This window comes from Eptatretus burgeri, chromosome 10 (genome assembly GCF_056783735.1).
Source record: "Eptatretus burgeri isolate ZD-2024b chromosome 10, Ebu_testis_v1, whole genome shotgun sequence".
NCBI lineage: Eukaryota > Metazoa > Chordata > Myxini > Myxiniformes > Myxinidae > Eptatretus > Eptatretus burgeri.
In genome coordinates, this window is record NC_140970.1 from 47,012,319 (window position 1) to 47,027,851 (window position 15,533).

At 40.8% G+C, this 15,533-nt stretch overlaps 1 protein-coding gene across 5 annotated transcripts in view; it reads left to right on the top strand.

The window, feature by feature from the left end:
- Positions 1 to 14,314, top strand: part of CDPF1 (cysteine rich DPF motif domain containing 1) — a 68,534-nt gene extending 54,220 nt beyond the window's left edge. The window contains exon 4 of one of the 5 annotated variants that reach the window (XM_085898150.1): positions 13,352 to 14,314. In XM_085898150.1, the coding sequence (XP_085754276.1) occupies positions 13,352 to 13,474 (123 nt within the window). In that variant the 3' untranslated portion in view covers positions 13,475 to 14,314. Of the gene's footprint in view, positions 1 to 1,085; positions 1,952 to 2,840; positions 4,184 to 13,351 lie in introns of those variants that run through there. The other 4 variants (XM_085898148.1, XM_085898149.1, XM_085898146.1 and 1 more) reach the window with 4 other exon arrangements.
- The last annotated feature ends 1,219 nt before the right edge of the window (positions 14,315 to 15,533 follow it).

Below are 15,533 nucleotides of genomic sequence, written 5' to 3' on the forward strand. Positions count from 1 at the left end.
GTCAACTGTGCTGAATCTGAGCTGAAGTGCTTAGGTGGGATCGATGCCATTCATGCAACGATCGATGCTTAGGTGGGATCGATGCGATGCCATAGGGATAGGTGGGATCGATGCCATTCCATGCAACGCATACTTGTCTTTGTCTATGAACTTGTGAAGAGCAAATCATCCCAGTATGCTCCATAATGGAGCACTCACTCCCTGCTGGCGCTTATTCGGGAATTGTTTTTATTATTTATTTAGAAACATCGGTATGTTCCATAATGCAGCACCCCCTGCTGGCACTTATTTGCTGATTGATTGATTGATTTCCTACTAAATTATCTATTTATTCGTCTATTCTACAGGCTCATGGAATAGCGTGTACACATATGACATGACAAGGACATTAGGAGACATCAGTATCTTTCATAATGGATCACTCCCTGCTGGCATTTTGATTGATGAATTGCATTAATTGATTGATTTTTGCTTATTTATGAAAAAAGAAATTGTTTATTGATTCTTGCAGGCTCATGGATGAATCTTGTACAAATATCACTTGAGTAAGACGTTATGAAGCTTTGTGAGTTACAAGGACATTTGTAGACGGATGACAAAACAGCACAGAATCTGCAGGATTCGAACCTGGTATCCCACCACCATGAGCGAAGGTGTGCTCAGATGGGAATGTCAATCCATTTTACCATGCTGATGGTTTAAATGTATATAAAAAATTCCAACTGAAGATTATTTTGTGTCTGTTGCATTCCCTAACAACTTTGACTTTAAGAAAACACCACCTGATCATAAATACCGAGTACGACTGGCATGGCCTCTTCAATTATCATCATCATCCCAATGCGATTGGGAATTCGATCTATGATGTACATGTGATGTACTCGGAAAATTGCTCAAGCCTCCTTGGAGCAGGAAAAGATTCATTTTGATTGTTTTCATTGTTTTGTTTTGGTATGCCATGTGCTGTCACATTTTTCAAGATTGTTCGTCTACACCCTGATTGAGATAAAAAGTTCTGAGTGTTCCTTTCCCTCCCCTCGGTCCCTTCTCCCTCTTAACCCCCACATGCTCCGTTTGCCTGACAGGCTCCAATGACCCCTAGCTATCGCCTTATCTCAACCGAAATCCGAGCCAAAATCACAGAGCAGCCATTCCGCCCCGGCGGCCGTCCGTCTCTCCGTAGCCTCAAGCTGGACCCCTCCCTATTCTCCTTTTGTTCTGCTCCTGTGTGTTCCCGATCATCTCTCTGCCTGCGTGACCTCTGCTGTAGCTGCCCGGGTCACGGAGATCTCCATGGGCCGGTGTGTGATGGTCACGTGGGCTTGGAAAAGTTTACACGAACGCAAGTCCACTTGGACAAGGGAATGTCCTTTACACTCGAATATTTGTATCTGTGTTCAAGAAGCATTTGCTGACCTTTCAGTTTTCAAACTCGAACGTAATCACTGACGAGAGAATTGCTCAAACCATTTGTTGATGGAAGGTGAATAAGTAACAGTACATCTCAGCAATGTTTATCAAGGTACTCAGTGGGAATGATGTTGACATGTACATATGAGCATGCAATCACCATAGATAAGTGAACAATTATCTCTTTGTGGTTCTTCAGGGAAAGGAAGCTTTCTCAAACTACTTTACTGTGTACATGTAAAGTTCTCAGAATGAGATACGTGCAAGAGTCGAAGAAACGCCAACTCTCTTTTTGTTTTGCAATGTATGTATATAGAGGGTGTCTCACTATACAGTATAGACAGACTTTAACATCTCAGCAAAATCAACCAAACTATCAGATTGACGGTCTGAGAGCGCCCGTCTCGGGCCATTTTCGGTGGGCAATTTGAAGTGGTGATATTTCCACAAAACACACTGAACACTTGAATAAAATTTGGATAGACTGTAACCATGTCTGGCCTTGCTGGATCATAACTGTAATATTTTAATGCCAAAAATGAAACAAAAATAAAAATTTCCACAAAGTCATGTTTTCTGGGACACACTTTACACCTGAAAATTATTTTTGGGACATTCTGTAATCGTATTTGGCTTTGCTGGACCACACTGTAAAGTTTTTATGATTCAAAATGCTAAGTGATCAATTTTGAAGTTTTCATCACGTATGTGTAAACAATGGCCTACAAAAGTATTCAACCCCGACCAATAACTCCGCATTTAGATGAAGGTAAAGACTGCTACGAGTCTTTTTGGGTAGGTCTCTACCAGCTTTGCACAGTGAGATGTTGAACTGTTTGCCCATTCTTCATGTGAAAATTGCTCTAGTTCTGCCAAGTTTGATTGGGATCGTCGATGGACTGCAATCTTCAAGTCTCAACGAAAATCTTCAATTGGGTTCAAGTCATGACTGACTGGGCTACTCAAGAACATTTATTTTCTTCTTATTCAGCTACTCCAGTGTGGCTTTAACTTTGTGCTTAGGATTGTTGTCCTGCTGAAATGTGAATCTCCTACCCAGTTTCAGATTCATGGCTGAATCGAGGAGGTTTTCATGAAGGATTCTTCCGTGCTTTGCACCATCCACTGTCCCTTCTAGCCTGACAAGCTTGCTAGTTCCTGCTGATGAAAATCAGCCCCATAACATGATGCTGCAACCACTGTGCTTGATCGTAGGGATGGTGTTGACTGGGCAATGTGCAGTGTTAGGCTTTTGCCAGACACAATGCTTTGAATTTAGATCAAAAAGTTCAACTTTTGTCTCGTCTGACCACAAAACCTTTCTCCACATGCCTGCAGTATCATTAAGATGCTTTTTCATAAAGTCCATATTATGAGTTTTTAGATGTATCTTTTTCAGTAATGGCTTCTTTCTTGCCACCTGTCCGTAGAGGCCAGCTTTGTGAAGGGAATGGCATATCGTTGATCAATGAACACCGACCCCCATCTCGGACATAGAGTCTTACAGATCTTTCATCATCATTGTTGGATTTACGGTGACATCCCGAACCAGTTTCCTGCTTGCCTGATTGCTGAGTTTAGAGGGCGACCTCATCTGGGGAGAATCTGGGTGGAATCATACGTCTTCCACTTCTTCATGATGGATTTCACTGTACTCAAAGGGATAAAGAGTGATTGAAATTTTATAATCCTCTCCTGAATGGTGCTTCTCCACCACTTTATGTCTGACTTCTTTGGAAAGTTCCTTGGTCTTCATGTTTGCTTTGTTGGTTGACCAAGTGAGTTTTACCTTAAAACTCCGTAGATAAATGGGGAGCTTAATTTTTAAGTTAAAACACTGATTACATACAGGTGAACCCGATTGCACTTATTTTATAACGATTCAAACAAATAATTTGCTCCTGAAGTGATTTAGGGTTAATTCAGCAATGGGTTTGAATACTTTTGCAACTGGGAATCATCTGATTTTTCTCTGTTAATCTCACTTTACATTCTATCTGCATTTTTTTTTTTAGCTTTATTACTTCGGAGTAGTTTGTGAAGACTCTTTATATATTCGGTTTGATTTCAAATCGTCATGAAATAAGCTCAGGTAGCATCAAAACGTGAAAACTTTGGAGGGGAGTGAATACTTTTACAGGCTACTGTATAAATATATTAACTAGAATGGCACTCGGTAGAGCACATACCTCCACCGCATAATGCCTGATCCATGAGAACATATGTGGCCCAATGCATTTTTGAAATATCATGCGATATATAATTTTTGATCCTCATCTCTCAATGGTGAAGAATCACTTCGAAAATTACTTGTAGCCGGGTCTGGATGCGGATCTTCACCAAAATCGAATCAGTTCGTCATTGTCACACACCCAACCTGTCCACAAAATTTCACCCGGATCCGTCCAGAACTTTTTGAGATATCCTGTACGCAAACAGACAAACAAACAAGAAGAAGATGTCGTGCAGAGCACGATAATTGCAAGATCCATAAAATAAATTTGACCTCAAAAATAATTGGTGGTTGAATTCCATGACCAAATATGCAACTCCTCTTCAAATTTCAAGTGAATTGGATGAAAATTGACAATTTTAGAAACTCGACCTTTTGGCCGATGACCTTTTGGCCAGTGACATGAAATGTATATCCTCTTCAAATTTCAAGTGAATTGGATGAAACTTGAGGATTTAGAAATACCACCTTAGTTGTTGACCTTGGGCCTATGTTGACCTTTTGGTCCATGTTGATCTCAAATAATTGGCTCGTTGAATTCAGTGACCCAATATATATATATATATATATATATATATATATATATATATATATATATATATATATATATATATATATATATAAATCCTCTTCAAATTTCAAGTCAATCGGGTGAAAATTGAGGATTTTAGAAATCTCACCTAAGTTGTTGACCTTTGGCCTATGTTGACCTTTTGGTCCATGTTGACCTCAAAAATAATTGGTTGGGTGAATTCAGTGACACGAAATATAAATCCTCTTCAAATTTCAAGTCAATCAGGTGAAAATTGAGGATTTTAGAAATACCACCGAAGTTGTTGACCTTTTGGTCGATGTTGACCTCAAAAATAATAAGCTGGTTGAATTCGTTGACCTGAAATATAACCTCTTCAAATTTCGAGTCAATCGGATGAAAATTGAGGATTTTAGATAGACCACCTTAGTTGTTGACCTTGGGCCTATGTTGATCTTTTGGTCTATGTTGACCTCATAAATAATTGGCTGGTTTAATTCAGTGACATGAAATATAAATCCTCTTCAAATTTCAAGTCAATCGGATAAAAATTGAGGATTTTAGAAATCAAACCTAAGTTGTTGACCTTTGGCCTATGTTGACCTTTTGACCTCAAAACAATGGGCTTCTCCCTTATTACAAACTCGACCATGTGGTGCAGTTTCGTGAAGATCGGTTTAAAATTGTGACCTGTAGGCAACAAACAGACAGACAATAAAAAGAAGACGTCGTGCAGAGCACAATACTTGCAAGATCCATAAAACAAATTTGACCTCAAAAATAATAGGCTCGCTGAATTTAGTGACCTGAAATTTAAATCTTTTCAAATTTCAAGTCAATCGGATGAAAATTGAGGATTTTAGAAATCTTACCTAAGATGTTGACGTTTTTACCTTTTGACCTTAAAAACCATAGGCTGCTTCCTTATGACAAACTACCATGTGATGAAGTTTCGTGAAGATCGGTTTAAAATTGCGACCTGTAGGCGACAGACAGACACACAAACAGGCCGCCACACCATGTGACTGCCACGCCATTTTCCAACATGGCTGCCACACCATGTGACCTATGACGTCATAATTATCATTATAACATTCCACATGAGTAGTCACTCCTATAGTGAAAATTTTGTCTCAATTCGACAAGCGGTTGCGGAGAAAAACACTAAAGTTCTGTGTGGACAAACAAACAAACAAAGAAATGCAAATCACTTATGGAGTATCACTTGGCAAAACAGGACAAAGTAGAACAGCACTCGGTAGAGTGCATACCTCCGCCAAGCTGAATAGTTTATGTTTTGAATCCCACTGATGGACTGGATCTGAACCAAAATCTAATCCGCTTGTTCTTGTCACCGAACCAACTCATCCACCTAGTTTTGTCTTCACTCGTCCACAACTTTTTGAGATATCATGATATATGTATAGTTTTTGACCCTATCTTGCAATTTTAGAAATCAGGCCTATGTTGACCTTTTGACCTTAAAATAATTGCATATGAGGTCACGTAAAATAATTGGTGGTTGAATTAATTGACATGACATGCAAATCCTGTTCAAAATTCAAGTCAATTGGATGAAAATTGACAATTTTACTAATTTTGGCCTATGTTGACCTCAAAAATAGATGGTGGTTGACTTCAGTGACCAGATATGCAAATCCTCTTCAAATTTCACGCCAATCGGATGGAAAATGACAATTTTAGAAATTTGGGTCATGTTGATCTTTTGGCCGATGTTGACGTTTTGGCCAATATTTACCTCAAAAATAATAGGTGGTTGAATTCATTGACCTGATGTTTGAATGCTCTTCAAATTTGGAATGAATGAAAAGTCAATGGAATGAAAATTGACAATTTTAGAAATTTGGCCTATGTTGACGTTTTGGTCTATTTGGACCTCAAAAATAGTTGGTGGTTGAATTCAGTGACCTGACATGCAAACCTTCTTCAAATTTGAAGTCAATCGGATGAAAATTGAGGAGTTTCCAAATTTAAAAAAGTTGTTGACCTTTGGCCTATGATGACCTTTTGACCTCAAAAACAAATAGGATTCTGTAGGATTACCAACTCCACCATTTAGTGACGTTTCGTGAAAATCGGCTTCAAATTGTGACCTTTAGGCGATTAAAGGTGAGCGGATAGATACACAGATGAAAAATCACCCAGAGAGTGACATTTGGAAAAACAACAAAGTAGAACAGCACTCAGTAGAGCACAAACTTCCGCCAGGCTGAACAGTTTATGTTTTGTATCCCACTGATGGGCTGGATGTGAACCAAAATCTCATCCGCTTGTTCTTGTCACCTAACCAACTCATCCACATAGTTTTGTCATAACTCAAACATAACTTTTTGAGATATGCTACATATAGTTTATATATACATACATATACATATAGACCTTTTGACCTATGTTAACCTCAAAAGTAATAGGTGGTTGAATTCACTGACCTGATATGCAAATCCTCTTCAAATGTCAAGTCAATCGGATGAAATTTGAGGATTTTGGAAAATTTGACTCAAATTGGCAAATGTGGACCTTTTCGGTCGACCAAATTTTACGAAACTTCAATTTGAGACCGTCGCAAGGCTGGTGACATTAATCTCTGAAAATTTCAGAACAATCAGTTGAGAGGTTTGGTCTGGAGGCAAGCGGACAGACACACACACAAACAAACAAACAAACAAACGGAGGTGATCAACATACTTGTCAAAAAAAATTATTTGTTTTGCCAAGTAACAAACAACCAGACCCAAATGCAATCAATACCCCTCTCCTTCGGCGAGAGTTATAATAAATAAATAAATGAAATGGAATACAACGGTCCAGTTTTCTGCATGTGATGGAACATTTATCAGAGTTTTATTGTGTTTCATTATTTGTCAAAATGATCACTGATCTTCAGCAGTTTTATGGGGACTGTGCTCTACTGACTCTCGAATATGTTCAACATCCTCACTCACCACTTATGCTTGACCTGCCTGTCCCCTTCCTCTGCAGGATGCTACCAGTCACCATACACTTTTTGTGCCACTCACTAATCGTTTTTCTCAATGGGGGCTGCCTTGCAGAGGTTGTCTTGAAACTTTTTGGAACCTGTTTAGCTGATTTCATCACTATAGACCAGACAACGCACACCGCCTTTTTGTGGGGATGCCATTTGCAGTTAATGTGATGTCACATCTCACAGGAGAAACCTGGAAACTGGTCGGCTTCTCCACTGTCCTTTGTTTCTTACCTGTAAATCTCAGTTTCTATTACATCCGAGTGTGCCCATGAAAGCCATCCAGCATTGGAGGTGATGTGGTCTGCATGCACAGCATGACGTTATGCCATTCCATTGCTATTATTAGGTTGGAAGAACCGTTTCTCGGATATATATATATATATATATATATATATATATATATATATATATATATATATATATGTATATATATGGCCATCTGACACACGAGCACATTGTCTCTGCCTCACTACACATCAATCAGGAGGTGGGAATGCAGTCAGACGTAATAATAACTCAAATCAAAGCCCTTCTGACCCGAGATTATTCGGCCAACTAGGTTTGCATGGCCACATGTAAACAAACGATTGTGTGGTATGTCATCCTGATGAGCCCATAAAAAGGGTGAAACCATGGTCGGCGGCTCCACTGTCCTTTACTTGTGTATCTTTTTTTTTCATTTAATTCAGTAAATTTGACCAATGTGTGTTCGTTATGCCATACATATATTGCCTAATTATATATCATTTGGAGCTGGCAGCATAGCTTTGAGGTTTGTGCACTCTGAGCTGTCTAACCTGGGTTCAAATCTCGACCCAGCTATAAACTGTCACGATAGTGTTTCGCATGCAGGGCGAGTCATCAATGTGTGCATGTGGAGTCGTCCCTCCGATGGATGTTAAAGGTGCTAACACTGGTCGTTATATATATTATTATGACCGTTTTTACAGCCATTTTTCCCTGCTGTGCAGGGGTTTGGCTTTTTTTGTGAGGCAATGTTTTATGGCCGGATGCCCTTCCTGACGCCAACCCTGGTCGCCTCTTACGACACACAGGGATATGGTACACCTATTCTAACCGGGGCATACACCGGGACCAGTACACTGGCACTCATTTCGCCGACCTCGGAAGGATGACAGGCTGAGTCAACCCCCTGGTGTTAATTCAGCAGCCAACGGGGCTTCAACTCAGGACACTGGGATCCCAAGCCGCCACCCTAACCACTAAGCCAACACCAGGCTGTCGTTGATGGACATTAAAGATCCGATGGGGTATTAGCCGAAAACTTTGAGTTATCGCCGGCACCCTGAACAAATTAAAAATCCCTGCCCTGATTGACTGCTGCGAAGGCAATGGCAAACCACCCTTCACCACACTTGTGGCTTCCGTATCACCGACGCTCTTGTAAAGAGTATGGTAATCTGTTGGTGATATGCAGTATACGTATTGTGTATATGGATAAATTAATGATTGTAAAACGACGATTATTGGGCGATTGTGAGTACCGTATCTCGTTGTGTGAACTTTTTGAGTGCCCTTTCGTAGATACGAAGATCGTTCGAAACAATAACTGGACATCCAGTACTTTATTCTCACCATGCTGGGTTTCATGAACCGGTGGGAGATTCTCACCCCGACCTTTGATTCAAAGTCGTACTTTCTAATCAAGCCCGAACTGTTCAACTACATTCAGTGTCTGGGGTCACATTGTTTTTCGATTTGATATCCAGGGCAGTATTTTCGAGTCCAGAATCTGTTTGATTGTCTGTGTTTTCATGTAGGCTACTTTGTTATGGCTTTTGGCGGGAGTTTCGACTGATATTTTATCTCATTGAGTTCGTTATGATATTTGGCGGGAGTTTTGACTGATATATATATATATATATATATATATATATATATATATATATATATATATGTATATGTATATATATGTAAGTTCCTAAGGTTTGTCACGACTTTTGGCGGGAGTTGACGCAAGTGATTGCGACAGATCTGGTAGTTTAAGCTGCGCCAAAATTGGAGCTGGATTGCAGTTGGCCCTCGATAAAACCACGATAACACAACGAATCCTAACCACATAAGAAGTGGGAATATACTTCATATTTCACAGTTTGCTCGATTATCATTTCCTCCAACACAGCAAATATCAATGTATTTACGGTGTTTCCTGTTTTGTATTGTTCCCTATTGGCTCGGATTAGCATAACTGTCTTTAGGACAGCAAGCTGACATAGCCTCCTTCGGTCCATCACGAAAGGCCAAGAAAACAGAAGGTGATCTTTATTGGTTGGTTTTATGGCCCTAAGAAAAACTGGGGCTCGCCACTAAGGAGACTCTGATGTGATTGGGGGTCAGCGTGGTGTGGTTGTTGGACTATCTGCTTAAAAATTCTCTGCTCAGAAAGCCTATTTTGCTTTAGCCAATGTAAGGCAAAAGTGCAGTTATTAAAATATTGTCAGTTGATTCTGCTCAGCAAAACAAGTCGCATGATCGACCGTCTGATCACTTTTTGGTGTGATGTATATTTGTAATAAACAAAACAAAAGTCATTTATTGTATTGTTTTGAACAAGCCTGATGTCGGCTTAACGGTTAATGTGGCTGGCTTTTTTTAATATCTTACGGTCTTGAGTTTGAGACCCTGCCGTTCCGTTAATTAACACCAGGTGAGTTGACTCAGCATGTCATCCTTCCGAGGTTGGCAAAATGAGTACCAGCTTCCTGGTAACAGGGGCACTGCATCAGCAGTACAGCCCTGCTCTGAGCAATGATGCAAGCAGTAGCCTGGGGCTGCATACAAAATGATAATAAATATCGTTTTGAACAGTAGTGGGGTGTTAACACTACGAAGGCCACAAATGTTTCCGAACATGAATTAGAAAAAAATGAAAACAGTCAAAATGACTGTTTGGGCCTTCGTCGTGTTAAAAGATCCGGAAGGATAAAGACAACACACCCAGACCTCGACAAATAGACGTTTCCATAGTATGGAGAGATTTGGATTTGCTCGAAGTGAGTGAAACACCACATGGCTGGAACTAACAGGTTGTGCTTGAGCTAGCATGTTCACGACTGCAGCACTCGGTTGTGCTGGGCCAAGCATGGATATAGTTATAGCGGGTTGTGGTCGGGCGAGCATTGCTAAAAAAAAAAAATTCAGGGTGTGGTTGGGCTAGTATGACTATAACCAGAGCCACAACCAGAATTTTCCTTTGAATGACGGGGACTAACGTTACCTGCTAAATGAGTAGGTAGCAGAGGTCCACAAAATATTGAAGTACAAAATCAAGGTGACAGTGTGAGAGTGCAAGAGTGTCACTCGCAGTCTCCACTGAGGTGCACCTACTGCGATGCACTGCCAGTTGTGCTAATCCAGTCAGAAGATTTTCTCCTATACTTGAGCCAAGGAGGGGGCTCCAGCCCAATGCATCCCCTCCTGCCCCCCCCCCCGGTTGCACCAATGACTATAACTATTATATAGCAAATTGTGGTAGAGCTAACATGGATATAACTAAAGCAGGTTGTAGTAGGGCCTAGCATGGTTATAACGAGCAGGTTTGGGTATGGCTAGCCCAGCTGAAAGAAGCAGGCTATGATGCATAGGTTGTAGTGGGACTTGCATGGCTCTAACTAGTGGGTTGTGATATTGGGCTAGCAGCATGTGATGTTTACTCATTTTCAAACCACTAATATCATTGGACGCAAAATTTAGATTGCAGAGCAAGCAATCATTCGGCCATTCAACACGAGCAGAAAATTACACCGACTGGATGACACGACCAGTACGGTCAGTATCTCTTTGCTTCTCCCTTGGTGAAACGTCACCGGCAAGCATGGATACAATAATGTCCTACAAATGATATCACACGAGAATTCATCGAGTAAGTTGGTTGGTTGGTTGGAATGGTCTCCAAAAACAGACGTCTCCACTCATCTTCAACAACTGGTTTGAAACTTTGTTCGCCAGTTACAAACCACTTCTAACTTTGTTAATGAAATGACATTTCCCAAGCACCACAATGAACATAAGAAGCCTGGTGTTGTCTTAGTGGTTAGGGTGGCTGGCTTGGGATCTCAGAGTCCTGAGTTTGTGCCCTGTTGGCCACTTAATTCACACCAGGTAGGGTTGACTCAGACTGTCATCCTTCTGAGGTTGGCAACATGAGTACCAGTCTACTGGTTTTGGGGCACAGCATCAGCAGCATAGTCGTGCCCCAACAAAAATGATAGCGACCCGGCAGCAAAGCTGCCCTATACCAGAAGAAGAACAGAAGGACCCTAAGTATCACAATGAATTTACCTCCACGTGTTGCTCAACTTTACAAGCAAACTTCATGCTCTTCCAATTGAGCCATGCCATCTCAACAGATCATTGATTGTAATTTTATTCTTGGTACACTAATGTTTTGTTGGCACAGGTATAAAAGGTTTGACACATTTTATTAACAATTTATTGAAACAACTGGAGAGTTCAGAGAACACTTTACCCTGTGCAGTATTGAGAAAAAGGACATGGGGAGGATCGTTTCAACTCTTCCTTTGCATTCCAGAGCATGATGTAAATTTCCTAAGGGCCACAATTTTGTCTGATTGTAAATATTCCCCAACACTGTGTGTGTGTGTGTGTGTGTGTGTGTGTGTGTGTGTGTGTGTGTGTGTGTGTGTGTGTGTGTGTGTGTGTGTGTGTGTGTGAGTGAAAGAGAGCGCGAAATGGACATGTGATTGGTCAAGGAAGTGTAATATTTTGTCCGAGTACTGCTAAACTGGAGGTTTTTGGAAATGCCAACAGGGCGATTTGTGTTCTGCAGTGTCCAAGTATGTAATAAAATTTAAATAAAAGAAAAGTTTTGAAGGTTGTAGAAAAAAAAAAGCAAAGGAAACCTTTTTCGGAATTGTACCACCATTGATACACCGTCTTTTATACCACTTTATTTGACACGTTAAATTAGTTCTTCGTGCCTGTTGTTTGTGCCCTTTATGAGGTCCCTCAAAACAGTAAGTTTCTTGTTTGGAAGGACTTACAATTTTGTTTACCTGCCAGCCAGACAGACAGACAGACTAAAACAATTACCTTACTCCTCTCAACGCATGCACTATCGGGATGAGATTCCATACATTTTGCCAAATTCAGAGCCAAAGTACCGGCTAAACTGCAGGTTCGTTTTCAGATTAATGGTTCTAATTAGTGTTCTACAGTGTTCAAAATATAACATTCAATTGAAATTCAGTTGTTTCTCGATCATACACAAGTCTGTAGACAGACAGACAGACAGTGAACCTAATGCTTTACCGCACTTTGCACTTCATGCGCCGGGTAGTGATCTCATGCTCATGTAGGAGCGTGCACATCCATCACATGCAGGATAAAAACATTTGGAACGTCACTACTTTTATAAGAATTACAAAGACATTGGTAAACAATGGATAGATCAACACAATACCGGTATTTTGGGATTTGAATCTGGTATCGCCAGCTGTGCCAACCCAAATGAGTTTTCAAATCATTTACTTGATTGCAAAGTCTATAGTGCTGATACCTATAGTATATGTGACGGAATACATCGATTCCACGGATCTCAGGTTCACATATGACATGCCAACACCTAGTTGTGTGAATTTGTTTATAGCGTGAGAGCTGCTAACCACAGAGCAACCATTCTTTGGGATAGCAAGCAGGGTATCCTGGTGTCATGGCATATTAGAGAAGACCAGAGCACTTGCTACCCATAGATTATGGAGGAATTTGTCATTTTCTCAAGGTGAAAGCGATACCTCGCCTACTCTTCGCTAACGACATCGCGGGATCTTTAACCTCCATCAACTAATTATATCAGACGAGACACTCAACTTAACGTCGATCCGAGCCAGGGACAGCGCACTTTGTGGTTCAACAATGCCTCACATGTGAAGCACCAATCTGACAGTTTATAGTTGAGCATGGAATCGAACCGAGACTAGACATCTCAAAAGCAAGTGCGGACAGCTACCATGCATGTAGGAGATTGCAGATGATTTTTAACAGCAGATATTTGCATAATAGACCCCCATGATTTAATAAAAACGAACTCTAAAGAATGTCTAATTGTCTTCTCCATCTCTTGACCTGAAAAGTTGTTGGGGATGTCACAGTGGCATTAATCAATTATGACGTTTATGTGTTTTGCCAGGATACCAGCACACAGTCACCTATTCTTTTTGAAGGGTGCTGTGAAATCATTAACATCTACAAGCAAGGTCGAGCAGGCTGGACAGCTGGAGTAAAGTACCACCTGAATGAGAGCACACTATGATGAAACGGTCTACCTGTGAGTCTGTAACGCATCAGCATGACAATATGTAGTCGGACAATGCAGTATTTTGTCATATCAAACCGAGACTAAAAATCTGAGGTAGATAGGCCTACACTAGGTCTGTGCCAAGAGGCTATAAATCATCAACTACCTCAAACAATAAAAGCTCAAAATATTCCAATTGCTTGTACGGTATTGTATTGAGAGGTGAAAGAAAATGAATGCAGGAACAGGTCGATGTTTCCGTCAGGCCTGTGGCCAGTTTTCTGGCCCTGCCCCCAGTCCAGACAGGCCTAGCTCCAGTGCAGCCAAGCTGCTGCCATTAGACCTGGCTGGGCTCATTAGCTCTGGCCATTAATCGCATTGAGACGGACAATGGCTGTTTGTTTAAGGATGCCAGAGGAGGCGGGTGGGGCCGAATGAAGAGAGAGTGCAGGATGTGTGTCTGACTTGGGACCCAAAGGTTCGTCCTTCAATTCCTATTCCAACTTCACAAATCACTTCGCCATGACAGTGTATCATTGCCTGCATATTGAAATGAGAGCTGAGAAGAGCACCTTGGTGATTCTTCAATTCGGCGGTTTCATCGTTTTGACTCTTATAACCTTGCGTGCAATTGGGGGGGGAAATATGATCGGCAACATCATTTTGATCATTTTACCCCTCGCGTATAAGGAATAATTGTCCACAATATGATTTTGCACGAAATGCAACTTAATTCAGAGAATTTCCCAGAAATTTTTGGAGAGGCAGCCATGTCTTGCTTCGACACGTCCACGATTGGCTGTGAAATGTCACATGCTTTTCCACATCCAATCAGAACACAAAAATAGTGGACATGGCTGCTTACACAGGAATTATGAATAAATTAATTGAAGTGGCATTGTCTGGGCCGTGGTGCATCTCTTTTCACATGACGATGTAAACTGAAAAAATTGGTCATCATCATCAGATCTCAGTTTTTTTAGTTCTACTTTCGTTTGCCTTTAAATTTACATAAGGCACCTAATGGAAAAGTGCTTAGGTCTTTGATCGTAATAAATGTTTATTTGTTCAACTTGAATTTGGACAAAGATTAGATTAAAATTTTCCCACTTTTTTATCCTCATTTCATGAGTAAAGGATCCCCTTAGACTGGTTGATGAGAACATGACAGGTGTATTTGGACATTTATTCTTGCAGTGTAGTTTCTGATAAAGGACAATGATTTTTCTCAACCAAGTGTTGAGAGAGGTATGCTCACAGCCCTGAGTCAGGTGAAGGGACATTTCGAGCATGAGCTCTTCTTGAAAGAGAGAGATAGAGCTATAGAGATAGAGATAGATAGATATGCCCCAAGATGGAAGTTGACAATTTTACTGCTGACGCTGACCAACTAGTTTTTTTTAATAAAGAATGGTTTTTCCATTCTGAAAAAAGGATCTCAGATTTAATTTTCCACTAGCATAACCCGCGCTCTGCGTGACATGTTGAGGTGGGTGTGTTTGAGAAAGGAACTGATTCAGAGTATCAGTAGTAATTTTACTTTAATGCAGTAAGTGGAATTTGATTTCACTGTTTCAGAACCATTTTATTTACTTTTTTTTGTACCATGCACCTCATTTGGTCTTTGAGATAATGCAAGCCGAATATCACGTTACTCGAGCGCAGAACAAAGTCGAAGATAGCGCGACACGAAACCACAAACTCGGAAATAATATATAAGATGCAATTCTTATAACCCACCACATCATGGCCACTTGGTAAAGGTTAAATGCACTCCAGCAGTTGTGTTATAAACATCCCACATCATCATCATGTCCTATGCCAAATACAGAGTGTTGGTGCTGCAGAAGCAGTTACTTAGCTGCAAGGCTGGACAGATCAGCACTCCGACTCAGGTTTCAGGAAGTCAGGGCAGGAATTTGTAAGTTGTTTAGGATGCCGGCGATAGCTCGCTTGCTCTCCATGAAAGGCACTATGGGATCTTTAACATGCACAAACTAATGCCGGTGGACTGGGCGCCCAGTTTAATGTCCATCGGAGGGATGGCACACACATTGATGAATCACCCTGCCTG